We start from the raw sequence: 18,736 nt of genomic DNA on the forward strand, positions 1-18,736 counted from the left end.
AATCGAACACCGCATTTTCTAGACCATTCCATTGACCCAAAGCAGGACCACCAAGCTGTGTCGGCCACTCGGTCCACAAGAATGTTTTGACTTGGGGCGGGGCTGCGCCACCGGCCACGAGAGGCACTGAGCTGGGCTCTGCAGTGAGCATGCGGCCGTCACTGGGAAATGTCCGTGTGGCTGAGGTCAGAGCCCTGTGCTGCCCACTCCACCTGTCCCAGCCTCAAGTGCCCATTTCACAGCTGGGAAAGCACAGGCGGTGATGAACTCGTGATCGACTGTGAACAGAAACAATCTGAGCTCGTGACCCTGGCTGTGGCTGTGACCCTGTGGCTGGCTGTGGCTGTGACCCTGCGGCTGTGGCTGTGACCCGTGGCTGTAGCTGTGACTGTAGCTATGACTGTGGCTGTGACCCTGTGGCTGTGACCCTGTGGCTGTGACCCTGTGGCTGTGGCTGTGACCCTGCGGCTGTGGCTGTGACTGTAGCTGTGACCTGTGGCTGTAGCTGTGACCTGTGGCTGTGACCCTGTGGCTGTGACCCTGTGACTGTGGCTGTGACCCGTGGCTGTAGCTGTGACCCGTGGCTGTAGCTGTGACCCGTGGCTGTAGCTGTGACCCGTGGCTGTGGCTGTGACCCGTGGCTGTAGCTGTGACCCGTGGCTGTGGCTGTGACCCGTGGCTGTAGCTGTGACCTGTGGCTGTGGCTGTGACCCGTGGCTGTGGCTGTGACCCTGTGGCTGTGACCCTGTGGCTGTGACCCTGTGGCTGTGACCCTGTGACTGTAGCTGTGACCCGTGGCTGTGGCTGTGACCCTGTGGCTGTTGAACAGCCCGTGGCACTAGAGTTGCCGTGTAGAAACAACTCCATCTGCAATTAAATAGAAACCCAGGCTGAAGCGGATGCCCTCATGTTATAAATCCATATCAGAATCATTAATTACAGAAATAAAGACAAACAGTGGCATGAAGGGCATGATAGTTTATTTTAAAAAGCGGTACCACACTGATCTTCATGACCAGCGTACACATTATGATGGTTTTTCTCTTGGGTATTCACATCGCAGTATCTTTTATACTGAAATGTTTCAACAGGACCAAGAACGTTAGAGAAGTGAAGACTCGGGTGGAAATGAGCACGGGAACCCCGGGGTCCGAGCGCAGAGAGTTACCTGAAGCCGCCGAGGACCAGCGGCTCGGGGTGCGGTCGCCATGAAGCACAGCAGTCCTCCAGGCGGCGGCGTGAGCGTGCACTCGGTGCCTCCATCTTTATCCGTATCATCGACGCCCTGCCCACCGTGGCCCAAGCACAAGCCTCTGAGACCCCTCAGGTCACGTCCAGGCTGCCAGAGCAGGAGTTTAGTGATTTTAAAAAGAAGATCAAACCACCATCAAAATAAAGAGGCAAAGAAAACGGGTTTTCAAATCATTTGAAAGCATAGTGCATATTTGCTCAATACAGACCCAAACGTAGAGCAAATGCTAGAATTATAATCTCCAAACGTCTGCCATAAAATTAACATTTATACACACATGGGTTTTGCTTATCAAACTGTATTTTGCCATCAATGAGAGGAAGTCACTCCTGAGAGAACAATGAGTTTGGTCACAGCCCCACGTCCCAGGAGACAACCTAAGGAACAGTGTTGGTGAGTCAGGAGACCCCGGTCTTAGAAGCCCTGCCCATGCGAGATCCTCTCGAGGAACTGTGCTGTGGAGTAATTGCGTCGATAACTGCCCTTCCCTAACCAGCGCGGCGCACCAGCACTCCCCACTGGCCTCTGCTCTGCCCCACGCTGGCGCGCAGGGCTCCCGTGGCCGCGTAAGCCTCCCTCCCTCAAGCAGCAGGTGCCGCCACCGTCAGGGACAGTCGCATCTCCGAATGCAGCCACGCGTTACTGAGCTCAGCAAGGACGAGAAACATGGAGATCCGGGCGCTTCCAGCCAGAATCTTTGTGCTTTTTTAAAGGAAGCTGCTTGGGAATCTTTTTGGTATGCGTCAGCCTTTGTATTTTCTTTAAAAGAATATATTTACGGTAATTTTTAATGTTAACTGTCCTGGGGCTTATCAGTACTTAAAAATAACAATTCTTCTGGCTTTCAGCATCTGGAATAGAATTACTTCTGGTCCCTCCTCAGATCAACGCTATTTGCATCACGTGTAACACTGAATTTACAGACATCCCTGAAAAGTGGTCGATTAAGTAAACGAGTGAGTGAATCACAGTGGAGTCTCGATCGGTTAACAGTGTAGATCCATTAAAAAAATCACACTGAACAGGAAAAGAAATCTTCAAGCTACAAAGGAAAGAAAAGAAACCCTCCTAGGCAGAGCCAAGCGTGTCCTCACCGAATCTGTGCTTGTCCCGCGGGCCGGCCCCTGCCTCCGTGGTGAGCGGGTGCGTGTGCCCCGCACACAGGCCTCCAGGACGCGGGAGGGAGGCCACACGGAGCTCCTAAGGGAGCAGAGTGCCCCATCGCCTCCCCAAAGGCCCGCAAGTCCCGGAGGAGCACAGCCCCTCTGCCGCGCTCACACGGCGGCCGGTGCCAGCTGACCCTCCCGCCCGCCCGCCCGCCCAGCGCCTCGTGCGGTCACTAGCAGGCCGTCCCTGGACGCACTGGCCTTTCGCTCTTTCGATCAAAAAGTCGTGTTACTTTATAAAGGGGCGGGGAAATGAAAACCCGAGTCTAAAGGCACGAAGTCGCACAGCTGCTCTCGTCGGAGTTTGTAAACAGAGAACAGGCTGAATTTCGGGGACCCCAGTCTGTGGGCGGGAAAGGCATGGGGCAGGCTGGCCCGGGCGCCCCGAGACCCCGCAGGGCTCTGAGGTCTGCCAAGTCTGCACTGAAGACCCATCCTCCAGAAAGCAATAAGGCAAAGAGTAGAATCGTATCCCCGCTACGTGGTAGTGTAGGCGCGCATAGTGTAACTTAGCTACGATGCGGCACCGCCGCGCCAGCACACAGCCAGCCCGGCTGCGGGCACAGAGCGGCCTGTGCCCACGGGAGCGGCGGCAGCTGAGCCGTCTGTGCTCCGCTGCGGAAATCACCCTGGAACTGGAGCGCCCCACGCGCGCCCGGCACTAGACGCTGTCGTACTTGTGAAGAGCCTCCTCCAGCTTCTGCGTCACTTTCTGGAAAAATATGATCTGCTGCTGCAGGAAGTGCTGCATCTGGGACCTGAAGTCGCGCACGCGGACCTGGTGGAAGTGGTGGATCTCGGCCAGCGTGGCGAAGGAGATGGTGTTGCAGCGGGCCTGGATGCCCTCGGCCTTCTGCGCCTCCATCTTCCCCTCCTCCACGTGCCGCCGGCTCTCCTTCACCTTGGTCAGAGCACCTGCGGGGAGAAGGTGCGTTAAGACACATGCAGGGCCCAGGAGCAGATGGGCAAAGGTGGGTTACAGTTGTTTGTATAGAAAATAATGCAATAATTAATACAAGAATAAACTCTGGCCCTAACCGGTTTGGCTCAGTGGATAGCGTCGGCCTGCAGACTCAGGGGTCCCAGGTTCGATTCCGGTCAAGGGCATGTACCTTGGCTGCGGGCACATCCCCAGTACGGGGTGTGCAGGAGGCAGCTGATCGATGTTTCTAACTTCTCTATCCATCCCCCTTCCTCTCCGTAAAAAAAATCAATAAAATATATTTAAAAAAAACAACAACTCTGTTTCGCCGACTCACACCTGTAAACCTACCTCTGCCCGCTCTGTATATTGAGTTTTATCATAAAAACGACGCCCCAGAGGACGCACACCCTCAGAAAGTCCCGGAAGGAACCGCTGTGAGGCCCCAGCACGGGACCTGGAAGCGCGCTGGCCCCACGCAGGCCCCGCCGTGACTGCTGCCCGCAGGGGGAGCGGCGCACGGGGCTCCGACCACAGTCCGCCCGCCAGGAGCCCGGCGCCTGGAGCCCGGGGCCCATGGAGCAAGACCGCCGCCTTCCTTAGGGGCCGGGGCTGTGTGGATGATGACCTGGGAAGGAAGCTGGAGGTGCCAGAGCCGCCGGTCAGAAATGTCACCAAAAGGCATCTGTGAGGGGCAGGTGGGCACTGGGCCTGCAGGGTCACATGGAGACAGAGCTGGACGGTGCGGGGTGGGAAACAGGACATCGGGGCTCTCGGGAAGGAGTGATGCTAACGCTCGAATCTCTGGACACGGCAGCCCCAGAATCCAGACTCCTGGCCCTCATCCTCCTAGCCCAGGGGAAGGAGCGAAGCATCTAGAACACCTGTCAGCAGCCAGAGGCCACGGCCTGAGGCAAGCAGGAAGGGAAGCGGTTGAGAAGCGCAGGTTGACGGCGATGAAATGTACAGGGGAAGCCCCATTTCTAAATCTCTCCCATCTCCTGCCAGAGGACAGAGCGAACCTGGTATAAAATAAAACCCGCGGAGGGCAAAAGTGTGTTGTTTTCAGACACAGCTCAGAGACCCGAGACTTTAAAAGCCACTGACAAGCACTAGGCATACATTTGCATGTGTGTACATTTTCATTTATTTTTTCTAAATGTGATTTTTTTTTTTAATCCTCCCCCAATGACATGCTCAGAGAAAGGAAGGGAGGGAGGGTGGGAGGGAGAGAGAAGTGTATCTTGGCTGCCTTCTGTACATGCCCCGACGGGGATAGAAACTGGATGTGCCTGGCCGGGAAAGGAACCGGAAAACTGCTTTCTAAGTGGACGTCCCGAAGGAGTCAAGGAGAATCTAAGACACATTTTTCTCCCAACTGTGAATTCATTTAGGAAATGAAACAAACGCTGCTCTCTTCAAAGTGCCCACAGGTTCCGGGGCAGGAACGTGACTCCCTGGCACAGCCTCCGTGGAGGACCTCGTGTGCGAGCAACGGCCACGGCGCCAGGGCCCCGCCTGCAGGCTCCCGAGGAGGCCGCCGCACAGCACGCGCGGCCAGGCCCCGCCGTGACACCACGGGAGACCGCCGTGAGCGGGCAGCTGCACAAAGTGGATCCGTGTCCAGGGAAATGCTCAGAGGCCCCCGGCAGGCTGGGGTGCTGGGGACGGGTGGGGGGACAGTCCACAGGAGCTGCCACAGCAGCAGCAGAGCCTGCTGGGCAGTCCATGCGCGGCCTCCAGCCTGCGGCACCCTCACACCAGGAACCCGGGAAGCTGCCTGACCTCCTCGAGCCTCTTGGCCTCCAGGAGCCGAGGAAGAGGCGGGGACGGGGCCTGAAGGGGAACGGACTTCACGCACACGCTAAGGGCACTGGAAGGAAGCGAGCGGGAATGGGAAAAGCCAGGCGGCGTGGCGAGCAGGAGGTGGGCGGCTGGGCGGGGACCAGCGCCCGCACCTGGTGGGCTCCGCGCACCCTCCCTCGTCTTCCTCACAGCAATTTAGAACCTGTGAGTGTATAAAAGAAACTATCGGTTTTGCAATTTCCCCCTGGAATCTTACTAACCTCATTTAATTCACGAATTGCGCCTGTGAAGCCCTTCAGTATTCGCACGCGACCTGGTCTCCCTACCTGTGCACTAACACAGCAGGATGCCGCAGACCGGAGCACCGGGAAGGACGCACGGAATTCTAAGCGCAAACGTACGTGGAGGGAGGGCTGTGTCAGCCCCTCGCCCGCCCCACGGGAAGAGGGTATAAAGCAGGAACCACCCATGGTCATATCCGGTCCCTTAGGAACACATGGCAGCGCACGGGTGCAGGTGGACTCCAGGCAAACACTTACTTTGCCAACTAGGAACGAAGGACAGAACCAACCGCGAGAGGGTAGCGCCCAAAAGCCCGTTCCACGGGGAATGGGTTCGCTCGGTTCAGAGCCGCCGCAGGAGGTGCAGGGGCTGCAGGAGCAGGAGAGGTTTCCCAGGACGCGTGGGGCCTGTCTTGGCGGCTCCCGTCATTTCTCGGGGGGCACACGCCTGAAGCAGCAGGAGCTGCACCCTCTGACCTGATGGTGCTCACACTGGAAATGGCCTGGACACATTTCTACCCTGACATCGCTTCCTCATTAAAATGCTGACTATCATGAGAAAGGCAGAGGCAGCCACTGTCAAGCCCGTCTCGGGAGTGTGTGTGAGCTGGAGAAAGCTGCCCGGCAGACAGACCGACAGCCCCGCCCCCGCGGCGGGACCGCCCACAAACCAAGGCCTGGCGGTGAGGCCGGGTGCAGCACCTCTCCTTACCACGCCCAGGAGGAGTGTAACTAAAGCTAAAGACGTGGCCCAGAAACTAAAGCACAAAGGGAACACACACTTTTTAAAAATATATCATAAAATCCAAAAGCAGGCAAAGGTTTTCAAAGCCTCTCCTGTCCGGTTGGCTCTGGAGCGGAACCGGCCCCTGTGGCCTCCAGCAGACCGGCCACCTGGCCCTCAGCACAAACAGGGCGAGGGCGGGGCGACAGGACACCGCGGGGAGAGGTCACTGCCAGGAGACAAAAGGCCACTTGGCTCCGGGCAGGGCCGGCATCGAAGGCAGACCACAGCGAGAGGCAGGGGAAGCGTGAGGGCGGGCGGAGCACACACGCAGCTGCTTCCTGGGCGAGACCACGGCTGGACAGCCTGGGACAGTGCGTGGTCAGCAGACTTCACGGTGGGGACAAAACGCAGGCAAGTGTTCACCTGAGAGGAAAGGACTGACGCGGAGCCGGGGGTGGTGCGCTGGACAGTAAGTGACAGCTCAGAGGGACACAGCCTCAGGGAGGCACCCACGGAGAAGCACAGCGCCCGTCCCCCCTGAAAATACATCCCAGGACGGCTGAGGCCAGGAAAAAGGCAGGACTGAGCGGGCGGCCTACATCAGCCCCGCCCCCGCCTCCGGAAGCCAGGCGCGGCCACACCACTGGCCACAGCCACGGCCACGTGTCCTCGGGGGAGGGCGGGAGCAGCACAGCCTCTGGGAAGGCAGACGGGCAGGCGTTTCCAGCTGAGACTCGATGTCACTGCCGCGCGAGCTGAGCGCATTGCTGGAATGTCTCCACAGATACAGTTCACTCCGAAACAGTAACCCTGAGACCCACACCAACGGGGGGCAGAACCCGGCCTTTCTTCCCATCCCTGAGGCTTTGTTCCTTGTAAAGAACCGAAAGGGCCGCAGAACAGTTTGGGGTGCAGTTCTCTCTGCCTTACAAACAAGGGGCTGCATGACTTGCCCCTAGTCCTGCCACTGACTCATGCCAGAGCGCTGGCCACCCCTCCCCACCGGCCGCTCCCCGCTCCGTCCCACACAGGGCCTGTGCCAACGCGGCTGACGGCCACCCTTTCCTCACTGAGCAAAGGGAAGCTGACAGTGGCTGGGCTGCTGCAGGGCTGTCACTAACAAAACCCCAGCGGGCTCACTGTCACCCTGATGGCAACTCCCAGGCCCCTGCCCCGTCCTCGACCCACCCACAGAAGCCACGGCCTGCATCCCCTGCCTCTCCCACCCCTTGCCTGGGTGGGCCACCTGGTGCAGGCTGGAGGGAACAAAGGTGAGGTAGCCACCACCTGGTCTGACCACGTGTTCTAAGTTTTCCGAGGGATTACGTTGCGCATGCTCACAATGCACACACACTAGCCAAAGCTCAAGAACCGAATCCATGACAGCTCCTTCATATCATAGCCTCAAAGGGCTCAGGCTCCAAGAGACTCACTTTATAGGTCCAGGACGTCGGCACCCTTTTCGAAAGCGTCACAGCCTGCGGCAGATCACCTCCCAGCAGGCCTCCCCTGGAAGCAGGCCCAGGTCATTGTTGCTCTAAGATGAGTGGGCAGAGCGTGGTGTCACGTGGCCCATCGGCACCTGTAGGACCCCACCGCCGGCCGACAGCAAACAGTCACCGGCATTAACTGAGCTGTGTCCCTCCTCCTGATTGGCAGAGAAATCAATTTCCTGGGAACTTCTGCCCCAGCAAAATGTACTGTCCCGGGCAGCCACCCGGGCATCCAGGCACTGAGCCGCCCGGGCATCCACTGAGCCGCCCGGGGAACCAGGCACTGAGCCGTCCGGGGAACCAGGCACTGAGCCGCCCGGGCATCCAGGCACTGAGCCGCCCGGGCATCCAGGCACTGCCGCCCGGGCATCGAAAATTCAGTTGAAGCTGACAGACCTCCCTTCAGGCCCCCTCTGTGCCCTCTCTTCCCCCTGCTCAGGACCCCAAGGGCTGGCTGGCTGCTCCAAAGGCTCCAAGTCCCACTAGGCCTGGTTTCTGCTCCTGAACGTGTGTCCTCTCCTCAAGCAAATCTCGTGTTCCGGTAAGTCCTGTCCTCCTAGGACCAGTGACACAAAAGGCCCCGTCACTAGGCAACAGGGATCCAAAGCTACATTTTCCCCTTGAAGATGACGTTTTCAGAAAAGCAAGCACCTGACTGAATTTTGAAATCATGAACGTGCCAACAGTATGCACTGGATTTCCTGTCTGCCCAGGGCCTTGCCCCAGAAACCCAGCCGGTGCGACGGGGCAGGAGGCAGGCTGAGGGGAGCCGCCAACCGGACCAGGCGCTTCTTCTCACTCGCTGGCACATGGACATGTCGAAAGAAAATGCTAATGTGGCCCAGTGGCCTACTTCGCTCTCCTTCACCAGGCCCAGCCAGCGTCCGCTCACGCCCACCACTGCGCCCCCCTCCCTCCCCCCCCCACCCCCCCAGTCCTTACGCCCCGTCTCTGCTCCAATAGTTACTTTCATTCTTTTTTGAGAAAACATCTCAAAAACCTCAGTTTCTTTTTTCTAGGAAGAGAAAGAACGACCGAAGCTGAAATAAGTCCATGAGAAGCCGCCCAACAGCCGAGCTCCTCCCTGAGGGGCGGAGGGAGCGAAGGGACTCTGCTTGGAGGGAGGGAGCTGAGACCGCCACGCCCAGGGGGAGCGGACGGAGCTGCCTCTCAGAGCGCACAGTCACAAGGACACTTTCAAAGGACATATCGCTGGCTCTCAAGTTCTCTTCCCAGAGGATGTCGCGTCTTTACCAGTAGAATTTTAGCTGCAGGCCCCTGCTTGCAAACTGCTGCATAAGCAATGCTGGCGCTAACTGCTGGGCAGCACGGCCTGTTGACTCCTGCACCCACGGTGCCCTCTGTGCCTGGCACTTCCCATGGCTTCATGATCGCTACGCTTTGGGGACAATCCCTACGTGAGCTGTTTAACCTTAGGGGCACCCTGACCCTGGGTTCCCCTGGGGTTCCAGGACCTTGGCCTTCTCTTACCCACTGGAGACAAAGCGCCTAGAAACACAGGTCTGAAGACAGACACGAGACAGCCTCCAACAGGAGCACGCCCAGCCCCACGCTGCCACGAGTGGGCCAAGGCGTCTCTGCGGGCAGCAGGCAGCTTTCCCGAAGGTCCAAGGTGGCCAACCCAACATAACTACAGGCAGGAAGTGGGTCTCTAAGCTCCTCCAGGCCCAGGCCTGACCTTGCCCGCCATTCCCAGCCTCTCTGAACCCGCCTTCTCTCCTGCAGGCCTCACTCCTGCCCCCCACGGAGCCTCAAAGGGAACTCTAGACCCGGAGAGCCAGGCCCTCAGCCGGCCCCGGGGACAGGTGTCTGCGTCCACCTGCCCTTTCCAGGCCGCCTGGTGCCTGGTCACTGGGACAGCCCCTCCTGCCTGTGCTCGGCCAACAGGAGCTTCCGGGAGCCAGGCTGCCGCTGAGGGACGCTTCGGGGGCTCAGTCAACTTTCTGGGGTTCACCTCCAGTCTGCAAGTCGGGAGAGTGAGAGGATTTACCTCCAAGCCCCCAATCTCTCTCTCTCTCTCTCTCCCTTCCTCCCTCCCTCCCCCCTCCCTCCCTCCCTCCCTCCTCCCCTCACTGAAACCAAAAGAAAAAAACTTTTTTTTAAGTGAAAGCCATCCTCAGCTCAGCGCTGTGAACAGCCCGCCCTGCTCCCTCTCCAAGCACCTCCGCTGGTGGCTCCACGGCCCCCGGTCCGCAGGTCCTTTATGCCCCTCCTGTAGGCACAGCCCCTCTGCCTCCTCCTCCCACCCCCACAGACACCCCGTCAGTCTTGCCTCACCCCACCCGAGCCACCCTTTCCTCTGCCACCAGGACCTGTCCCTCAAAGGTGTGGCCCACCCGGTCACTCCCTGCCTGACCGGTGAGGCGCCCTCCCTCCCCGCCCCCCAGCTGACCGCAGATCACCTGAGGGCTTTTCTAAGCGCCCCAGGCCTGCGCTGACTCAGCAGAGCCAGGCGGCCAGCCTACTGCCGTGGCCACTCCCAGGCTGCCCAGGCTGCTCCAGGGGCCACATCTGGCCTGGCCACATCTCCCCTTCCTCCCCGCCACCCGGCCCTGAGGAAAGCCTGTCCACTCTACTCCGCTGATGTCCACAGCGGCCCCTCCCCTCTCCGCTGCGCCTCCCCGGTCCCTGGTCCAGCCTCCGTCTCTCGCCTGGATCAGTGGGCAGCTTCCTGCTGGCTCCCTGCTCCCGCCTGTGGCACCTGCCCCTCCCCACTCGATCTTCACACAGCAGCCCCAGGAAGCCTGGGTCGGACCGGCCGTCCTTCAGGCCGCGGCTCCATCCCTGCTCTGGCCCCATCTCACCCGGCTTTCCCACAAGTCCGACCACGACCCATAGCCCTGCAGCTCGGCCTCCCGGGCCCTCAGCCCCCACCGAATCCTCTTAGGGGGTCACCTGGCCTCGTCGCCTCGCCTGCCCGGCACTCGGCCCCGCCAGCGCCCTGGCTCCCGGGACCCCTGGTGGCTCACTCCTTTAAACTTCCTTCTGCCTCCCCAGGCTCACTTCCTGCCCCATTCTATGTGCCCCGCACGCCCCACTCCAGCGCACGTTACATTAGCATGTGTCACTGCGTGTGCTTTTCAGGTTTCTCCATCTGCTAGCCTGCACCCTCCACAAGGGCAGGCATCTCTGCTTTGGTCACTGAGACAACCCTAGCATCTTTTTTCAAAATATTTTTTATTGATTTTTAGAGCGAGAGGAAGGGAGAGGGAGAGAGAGAAAGAAACATCAATATGAGAGCAAAACATCAATGGGCTGCCTTCTGCACACACCCCACTGGGCATGTGCCCTGGCCAGGAATCAAACAGCAACCTTTCCGTACCCGGGGCAACGCCCACCCACTGACCCACACAGGCAGGCACAGCCCTAGCACTAGCAGTGCCTGGTCCACGGTGGGCACTGAGCTAGGTGCTGAATAAAACCAGGGCTCTCTCCCAGAGGCTCTGAGTAAACCCAACGACTGAGCAGCCCCCCAGCCACCTCCTCCCGCCTGCTCAGTAACGAACTCCTCTCTCGGGAGAGGAAAGGCAAGTCCCGGGGCGATGGAGGGCTCTACGGAGCAGGGATCCTCCTCCACGGGGGAGTTCAGCCTGGGCCCGCGGGGAAGGCTGGCTGCCTCCCACAGGCGCGTGGGGTGGCAGTGGGGGCAGATGAGTGACTCAGTTTCTACCCAGACCTTCACACAGAGGCGGAGTGTGAGAGCCTCTGAGACCTTCTCCCTGGCTCTGCCCCAGGGCTATTTTTAGCTCAGGAGGCAGCAGACAGGGAAGGTAGCCCGGCCTCACCCCACGTGCCCTGAGGGCCCGGCCATCTTTAATTCATGTGGGGAGGGAGCACAATGGCGAAACTCTAGACGGAGGGCGGGGCCAGAGCTGGGTGCCACTCCCGGCCGCTTGGGTGGAACAGAAGGCCGAATCAGGAGTGCTCAGAGGGCCCCATTCAAGAGCACAGACCCCGATGCCTGTGTGTCCTCGTCACACCCTCAGACGGACAAGCCGCCTGGCCGGGCCTCACACCTTCCTCGGGATGAAGAATGTCCCCAGGAGGGCCCTCCAGCTCCTGGCCCACATGCAGGAGCAGAGGTAAAACCCCGTTTCTCATCACCAAAGGCTTACAGTCTTCCCTCCGGCAACATTCCCCTCGAGGTGAGCCTGCAGCCTTCAGGCGTGACTCACTGCCATGCACTGAGCGTTATTATCTACGAGAGATTAGTCATATCTTTGGAAATAGAAGGAAATAAGCTAAGAAACTCTCTGTTGTACCTCAAACTCACCAACATCTGCATCCCTGTGGGCAGGGATGGCCTCCTCGCAGGAATCAGTAAGCAGAGAACTAAAGGGACTCCTCTTTTTTTAAATGTTTTTATTAATTTTAGAGAAAGGAGGGGACAGAGAGATAAACATCAATGATGAGAGAGGATCATGGATGGGCTGCCTCCTGCACACCCCACACTGGGGGTCGAGCCCACAACCCGGGCCTGTGCCCTGACCGTGACCTCCTGGTTCATAGGTCAGTGCTCAACCACTGAGCCACACCAGCTGGGTGGGACTCCTCTAAAGACAAAGCAAAACGTGAATAAAATCCCAGCAGATTCTGAATTTCCATCCACTGCCCTGCAGGCTGGGAAGCTGCCTCCCCCTTCACTCAGCCCATTAACCGAAGCAGGTCTGTTTATCCAAGCCTCCATTAGCAGATGAAAAAAAAACCGCCACCCCAGAATGCTCCCTCAGCTAGAGGAGCCATATGGCGCTCTTCAGCTCTGCAGGAAGCACGTACATGAAACGGTTACGCGTCAGCCCGGCCTCGGCACGAGCACGGGCGGCAGGGCCAGCCCACGCGAGAGGCGCCGCGCGTCCCCGCTCATCAGACGCCCATCCTGAGACGGCCGTTTTCTGAATGGGCTGCGAGGCGGCTGCCGAGCACATGGGCGTCCCCACGTGCAGAAACCTTCCCCACGGGAAGAGGGTCCACCGGCCTCCTCCCCTGCGAGTCTCCTCCTGAGCCCACGGGGCGGGAGGGGCGGGAGGGGCGGCCGGGAGGGGCCGAGTGAGCAGGAAGCCCGTGGGAAGACCACTCGCGGCCGGAGAGGCCCGACAGGGGACAGCTGTCCAGCACGGGCTGGCTCAGCCTTCAGCGGAGGAAAGGGCCAGCGACATCCCTGCGTCCCATGTGGTGGCCACCTGCTACAAAGCACTAAGGACACTGAGTGTGGCTGAGAACCGAGTCGTTCCATTTTATTTCACTTTAATTAAATGTAAAGAGCCGCACGTGGCCCACAGAGCCAGCACGGAGCAGCCCTGGTCCAACACAGAAAAGCAGTCTCCTGGGCCAGAGACGAGTTCAGAGGGCCAAGTGGTCCTACCGTCCCCCAGGAGTCGGGGGGGGGGGGCACCTCATTAACGGCGTCTCCACAGCATTCGTCATTAAGAAGCACTTTCCAATCACCTCTCTCGCATCCTATCAGAACAGTACAAGGCAGGGTGAAGCGGTCTGTCTTGCTGTAAGAACAAGAACTTAAGAGATGAAATAACTCTTCTGAATTGGTAACATTCTCCCTGAGTTGAAATATAAACTTGTTACATGAATAAAAAGCCAGGAGCTGCCCATGGCCGGGGCACATTCCCTGTGCGTCACCTGGTGTGACGTTCTCTCACCTGCACGGAGCCTCCCTGGTCACCAGCCTGGCAGCCCGTGCCCTGGCCTGCGCGCTGCAGCCTCAGGTGGCAGCACATTCTAAACACGTCACCTAGGGACCCGGTCCCCGTGCGTCACCCACGGAGGCTGCGACACACACGACCGTCAAACACCGACCGGTGTTCTTTCCCAGGCGCCTGGAGGTTACGGTCGGTGCCCCTGACTGTTTAAACGACATCAAACGGTACTGGTGTTAATAAAGGGAGTTTCTCAAATCCCAAGTCATAGGAGACAATTTTAGCTTTAGGATTAAAAAATAAACAAGCCCCATGGTTTCCTAGACTCCACAAGCACGGCTGTAAACGCCCAACAGCTCTTAGCGCACACGACACACGCCCTTTCTCACAAGCAACTCCCAGAGCAGGCGCTTGGCGTAGCGTGGTCCCAGCGACCCGAGACCGAGACCCAGACTGAGCCGGGGCGGGCAGGGCCAGTCACCGGGCAGGACCAGCCACCTGGGTCAAGGCCACAGGTGTGTGCACTTGGCCCCACCCTCCCAACTACTCACCAGCAATTTGCATAAGCGACATGAATAAACAAAGAGGCAGCCAGCCGGGGGTCCCCATGGGTGTAACACAAGTGGAATTTCAATGTCAGGTCCTGCACTCAAGGCCCAAGCGTGAGACCCACCAGGACCAGCCAGGGTCAAGGATTCAAACCAATTTACCCAAAAGAGGCGCAGGGGTGGAGGGCAGGCGGGCCGGGCCGGCAGGGGTGGAGGGCAGGCGGGCCGGGCCGGCAGGGCTGTGGCTGCCTTCACAGCGCCCTGCGAGGTCCGGCCTCCAGGGGCACCAGCACACCCAGGCGTCTGCAGGCGCCCCCCCCCCCCCCCCCCCGGTGAGTCAGGACTGGCACTGGAGGGGGGGGAGGGAGACTGCGGCCTCGGGTCTGAGGGCTGACAGGGAGGAGGGACCGACAGGTTTTGTGTGGCTCTCGGGAGCAGAAAGGGGACCAAGAGGCAGATTTTAGTTCAATGCAAGTCAGACCATGTCCAAGGCCAGGGGTGTCCTAACGGGCTTGGCCCCTGGAAAGGCCGGACCCCGCACTGCGGAAGGCCAGGCTGTTACCCAGGAGGGGTTAGACGGCGCCCCCTCCTCCCCACCCTCTCGGAGGACACTCACTGGGAGCCCTCCCCAGCCCTCCCCCAGGCACAGCCGGGATGCGCACGGGGAGGGCTGTCTCCAGAGGCCACACTGCCCTCATTTACGCTGGGAAGGAACAAAGGGCCCGTTTAGCTTCACCGAGTGTCAGGCAGCCACTATCACCAGTAAAACCCTGGGCGGCCGGCAGTTCCTGGTTCTCGCTGAGATGCCAGGACGGGCCCTCAGACCCGACGGCCAGACCCCACACATTCCACGGCGTCCCACGCCCTGGTCTGAAGACCGCTCTTCACTTCAGTCTCACGGGCTCCACAATCACAAGGACTGGGCTGAAACAGATTTCTCAAAACTTCCTCAAAGTCTACCAAGGCCGCAAGCCAGAGGCCTGCAGGAAGCGGAGGGCTTCCGCTGCCCGGCCAGGCCCCGGGAGCACTGACCCCAACTCCTCCACCGAGCCGGGGCGGGGCGGGGGCGGGGAGTGAGGGCAGACGCACCTGCGACTGCAGGCAGGCCTCCCCGGGACCTCTAAGCCTCCTGACCCCCAGCCCTAAGCCACCCCGGGTGCTCACAGAGGCCTATGATGTTTGCGTCCCCTTCCGAGGGGGCCTGGACACAGGTCCCAGCAGCGCCTGGCCCAACATTCAAATTCCGGAACGATGCCTGGACACCCCCAGGCCCAGGGGAGAGCAGCCTGTCTGTCCAGGCCGCCCCCCCTCCCAGCACACCCCACCCGCCCCTGCCCCCGGCCTCACCTTTCTGCACGTGGATGATGTCGGGGAAGTTGGCCAGGTGGCCCTGGTACAGCGCCAGCAGGTCCATGACCGGGTCCAGGTCCTGCCGGGGCTGCTCGGCGAAGAGCTCGCCGATGGCGTCGTAGGCGTCCCCGGTGAAGGCGATGGCCTGGTTGAGGCCGGCCGAGAAGGCCTGCTGGTCCAGCTCGAAGGCCTGGCTGAGGCCGCGCAGGGACTGGCCCACCTTCTGGTACTCCTTGCGGAAGCCCGTCACCTGCTTGCGCGCGAACTCCGTGGCCGTGTGGTTGAGCTGCAGCGCGCTGTCGTCCATCTTCTTGGTGAAGCTCTTGAAGCCGTCGATGCGGCTCTCCACCTCCTGCAGGTCCAGCGCGGCGGCGGGCGGCGTGCTGAGCGTCAGGAAGAAGTTGGCGCCCACCATCTCGTCGCGCTCTGCCTTGCGCTTGCCCTGCTTCCAGGCCTTCTCGTCCGTGCCGCTGGGGCAGGTGAGGAAGTGCTGGAAGACGTCGCACTGCGCCAGCACCGGGTGGCTGGCCATGTGGTTCATCCACCAGACCAGGCCCTTGCGGCGCTTGGAGATGAAGTCCTCCTCGAAGCGGCCCGTGGCCTGCTTCTCGGGCAGGTGCGGCACCGAGATGACCGGGAACTTCTCGGCCAGGCGCGCGTACAGCCAGTCGAAGTGCTTGTAGCGCCGGTACACGGGCGCGCGCGTGTGCGTGGGCACCAGCTTGTAGGAGATGTAGCTCTTCATGCCCTTGAACTTGGTCTGCTTGGTGGGGTCGTCGATGGTGCACTGGAACGGGTAGGGGTTCTCCTGCCACTCGGGGCCGTGCGGGCCCAGCACCACGCACAGCTTGTCGCCGTCCTTGACGAAGCCCGCCGCCTCGCCCAGCACGAAGGCCTCGCCGCCCGACTTGACGAAGGTGGAGAAGCGGTTCAGGTTGCGGCTCACCGTGGCCGAGCTCTTGGCGCCCGACGGCGGGTGCGGCGCGGGCAGCGGGCCGCCCCGGGGGCCCAGCGACGGGTCGCCGCGCGTGGACAGGCGGTAGCGGCCGGGGCCCCCCGCGGAGGCGCCGTCCAGGTCCGGGTACGCGCCGCCGCCCAGCGCGCCCGGCTCGTCCGCCACCGTGGAGCTGTCGTCCCACTCGTCGTCCCAGTCGTCGTCGCTGCCCTGGCTCGCCTGGTAGCCGCCGCCGCCGTAGAGCTGCTGGGGCGACGGCTGCAGGGCGCCCCCGGCGTACGGGGGCTGGAAGGCGCCCGGCGGCTGGAAGGTGCTCTGCGGCTGGAAGGTGCTCGGCGGCTGGAAGGTGCTCGGCGGCTGGAAGCTGCTCGAAGGCTGGAAGGCGGCGGGCGGCGGGGAGGGCAGGGGCTCCAGGCCGCCGGGAGGCAGGTTGGCGTAGCGGGCCGGGCCGCCGGGGCCGGGGCCCGGGCCGGCGTCGGGCGCGGGGCCGGGCTCGGGCGCGCGGATCACCTGCACGTAGGAGGCCGGGAAGAGGCCGCGGTCGCCGCGGCTGTTGACGCCCTCCAGCCAGCCCTCGATGTCCTGCTCGCTGCACAGGCTCAGCACCTCGTGCTCGCGCAGCGAGATCTCGCCCGGGTTCTCCGACCTGAAGTCGTACAGCGCGCGGGCGCGCAGCGCCATGGTCCCCGCCGAGCCCGCGGCCGCCGAGGGCCGCGGAGGAGCCCACGCCGCGCGCCGCGCCCCGCGCCCCGCCCGCCGGTCGCGCCCTCCGCCCGCGCCGCGCGCCGCCGACTGAGCCGAGCCGCCGCCGGGGGGCGGGGCCGCGGCGCCCACGTCCCCAGCCGCGCGCGTCGAGCGCCGAGCGCCGAGCGCCGAGGGCCGAGGGCCAGGCCGGAGCAAGCGACGCCCGAGCCGCCGAGCGCCGAGCCCGCGCCGCCGCTGCCCCCTGGTGGCCGGCGCGTGCAGCCGCCGCCGCAGCGCCCGGCAGGTGGAGGTGGTTGTGCAGGCTGGTCGGCGCCATGTCCTCAGGCTTTTAAGTGAGAAAAGGTGCCCGACAGTCCGATCGCGCAGCGTTTGCGTCCCGGATACACGCTGTGCCTGTGCCGAGCTGCGGCCTGCGGGCCTCGAGGGGCGCGGAGGGCAGGAGCAAAGCCCAGGGCGCTGTGTGTGACCCTGCGTGACAGCTCGGGCAGCGGAGCAGGGCTGGGCTCCATCCACCTTCTGACCACACCCCCTGCATGACCGTGAGTGCGTCCCCTAGCGCCCCTGCCTCCTGGGCAGTGCAGTGTACCCCATTTTACAGATGAGGCCACGAAACAGGGGCGTTGACACCTGGCCGTCTGCGTGGTGCGCCCCGTTCAGGTGTTGGCTGCCACTGTTGCTGCTGTGACTGCTCTTTGGAAAGCAAACGCCCCGTCCCCTCCTGAGGAACAGCTGGGTCCCCAAGCCCAGCCAGGCGGTGCACAGGGCGGTCGGAGCTCGCCGCTGCCCCGGCTGAGGCCAGTGGCCCCAGCTCTCTCTGTCGCTTCATTTTAAGCGAGGAGACAGCGGGCACGTCCTGCGATGCTGAGCCGCTCCCATGGCTGCAGCTTCGGCCCCACGTCTCTCCCCCTCAGGGTGGCCCGCCCGGGGCCCTTCCTTCTCGCTCTCTTCGCCTGTTCAGTCGCCTCATTGTCCCTGTGCAGACGCCTCTCATTGGGGTTCAGCCCGTCCCCCAGCCCTGTCCAGCCAACCGGGGAAGCAGGCCAGAGAGCACGGTGCTGGTCATGGCCCTGGCATTCCGAGCATCCCGCACGGCCACGCCCACAGGCCAGGACTGCCCACCGGGTGCGTTTACTTCGCGAGACCTTAGTTCCACTCCGTGAGCACGTTCCAGGTGACAGCGTTTTAGGGAACATTCCGGGTTGGGACTCTTCTCGGAGCCCCCACCGAGGTCACCGCGTCTGGGGGCAGCGGTGTGTGTGGGCAGAAGCAGGCAGCCGGCTTTCATACACATCGAGGAGACACTGTGTGTTACTGACCCTAGAGCAGCGGTTCTCAACCTGTGGGTCGCGACCCCTTTGGCGGTCGAATGATCCTTTCACGGGGGTCGCCTAAGACCATCCTGCATATCAGATATTTACATGACGATTCATAACAGCAGCAACATGACAGGTATGAAGTAGCAACGAAAATAATGTTATGGTTGGGTCACAACATGAGGAACTGTATTTAAAGGGCCAGAAGGTTGAGAACCACTGCCCTAGAGCCGTGGTCGGCAAACTGCAGCTCTCGAGCCACAAGCGGCTCTTTGGCCCCTGAGTGTGGCTCTTCCTAAGCCTTAGGAGGACCCTAATTAAGTTAATAACAATGTACCTGCCTATATAGTATAAGTTTAAAAATGTGGCTCCCAAAAGAAATTTCAATCGCTGTCCTGTTGGTATTTGGCTCTGTTGACTGATGAGTTTGCCGACCACTGGCTAGAGGCGAAGCTGTTTCGGATAAATGCATGTAGACTCAGCCTGGCTTCTCCTGACTTCTTAGGTAAAAGGGCTACGGGAACCTAAAATGCGCAACGTGTGGGC

General features: G+C 61.2%; 1 protein-coding gene across 4 annotated transcripts; it reads right to left on the minus strand.

The window, feature by feature from the left end:
• Positions 1–2,943: 2,943 nt before the first annotated feature.
• On the minus strand, positions 2,944–16,966 carry SNX18 (sorting nexin 18). 4 transcript variants are annotated; one of them, XM_036309154.1, is made up of 2 exons: positions 15,215–16,966; positions 2,944–3,333 (listed from the first exon to the last, which is right to left on the minus strand). In XM_036309154.1, exons 1-2 carry the CDS (start codon positions 16,851–16,853, stop codon positions 3,080–3,082), a joined length of 1,893 nt encoding a protein of 630 aa, XP_036165047.1. In that variant the 5' UTR covers positions 16,854–16,966; the 3' UTR covers positions 2,944–3,079. The 4 variants fall into 4 exon arrangements, with proteins under 4 accessions (XP_036165047.1, XP_036165048.1, XP_036165051.1 ...); XM_036309155.1 differs by lacking the exon at positions 2,944–3,333 and adding an exon at positions 12,864–13,125; XM_036309158.1 differs by lacking the exon at positions 2,944–3,333 and adding an exon at positions 13,114–13,166.
• Positions 16,967–18,736: the final 1,770 nt, after the last annotated feature.

This window comes from Myotis myotis, unplaced genomic scaffold, assembly GCF_014108235.1.
Source record: "Myotis myotis isolate mMyoMyo1 unplaced genomic scaffold, mMyoMyo1.p scaffold_m19_p_5, whole genome shotgun sequence".
Taxonomy (NCBI): Eukaryota; Metazoa; Chordata; class Mammalia; order Chiroptera; family Vespertilionidae; genus Myotis; species Myotis myotis.

Excerpts from the sequence above, each read along its gene's own strand:
- SNX18 (XM_036309154.1), bottom strand. The coding sequence starts at position 16,853 with ATGGCGCTGCGCGCCCGCGCGCTGTACGACTTCAGGTCGGAGAACCCG. Across the intron at positions 3,334-15,214 it reads CATCATCCACGTGCAGAAAG|GTGCTCTGACCAAGGTGAAG; the intron begins GTGAGGCCGGGG and ends TTCTCCCCGCAG.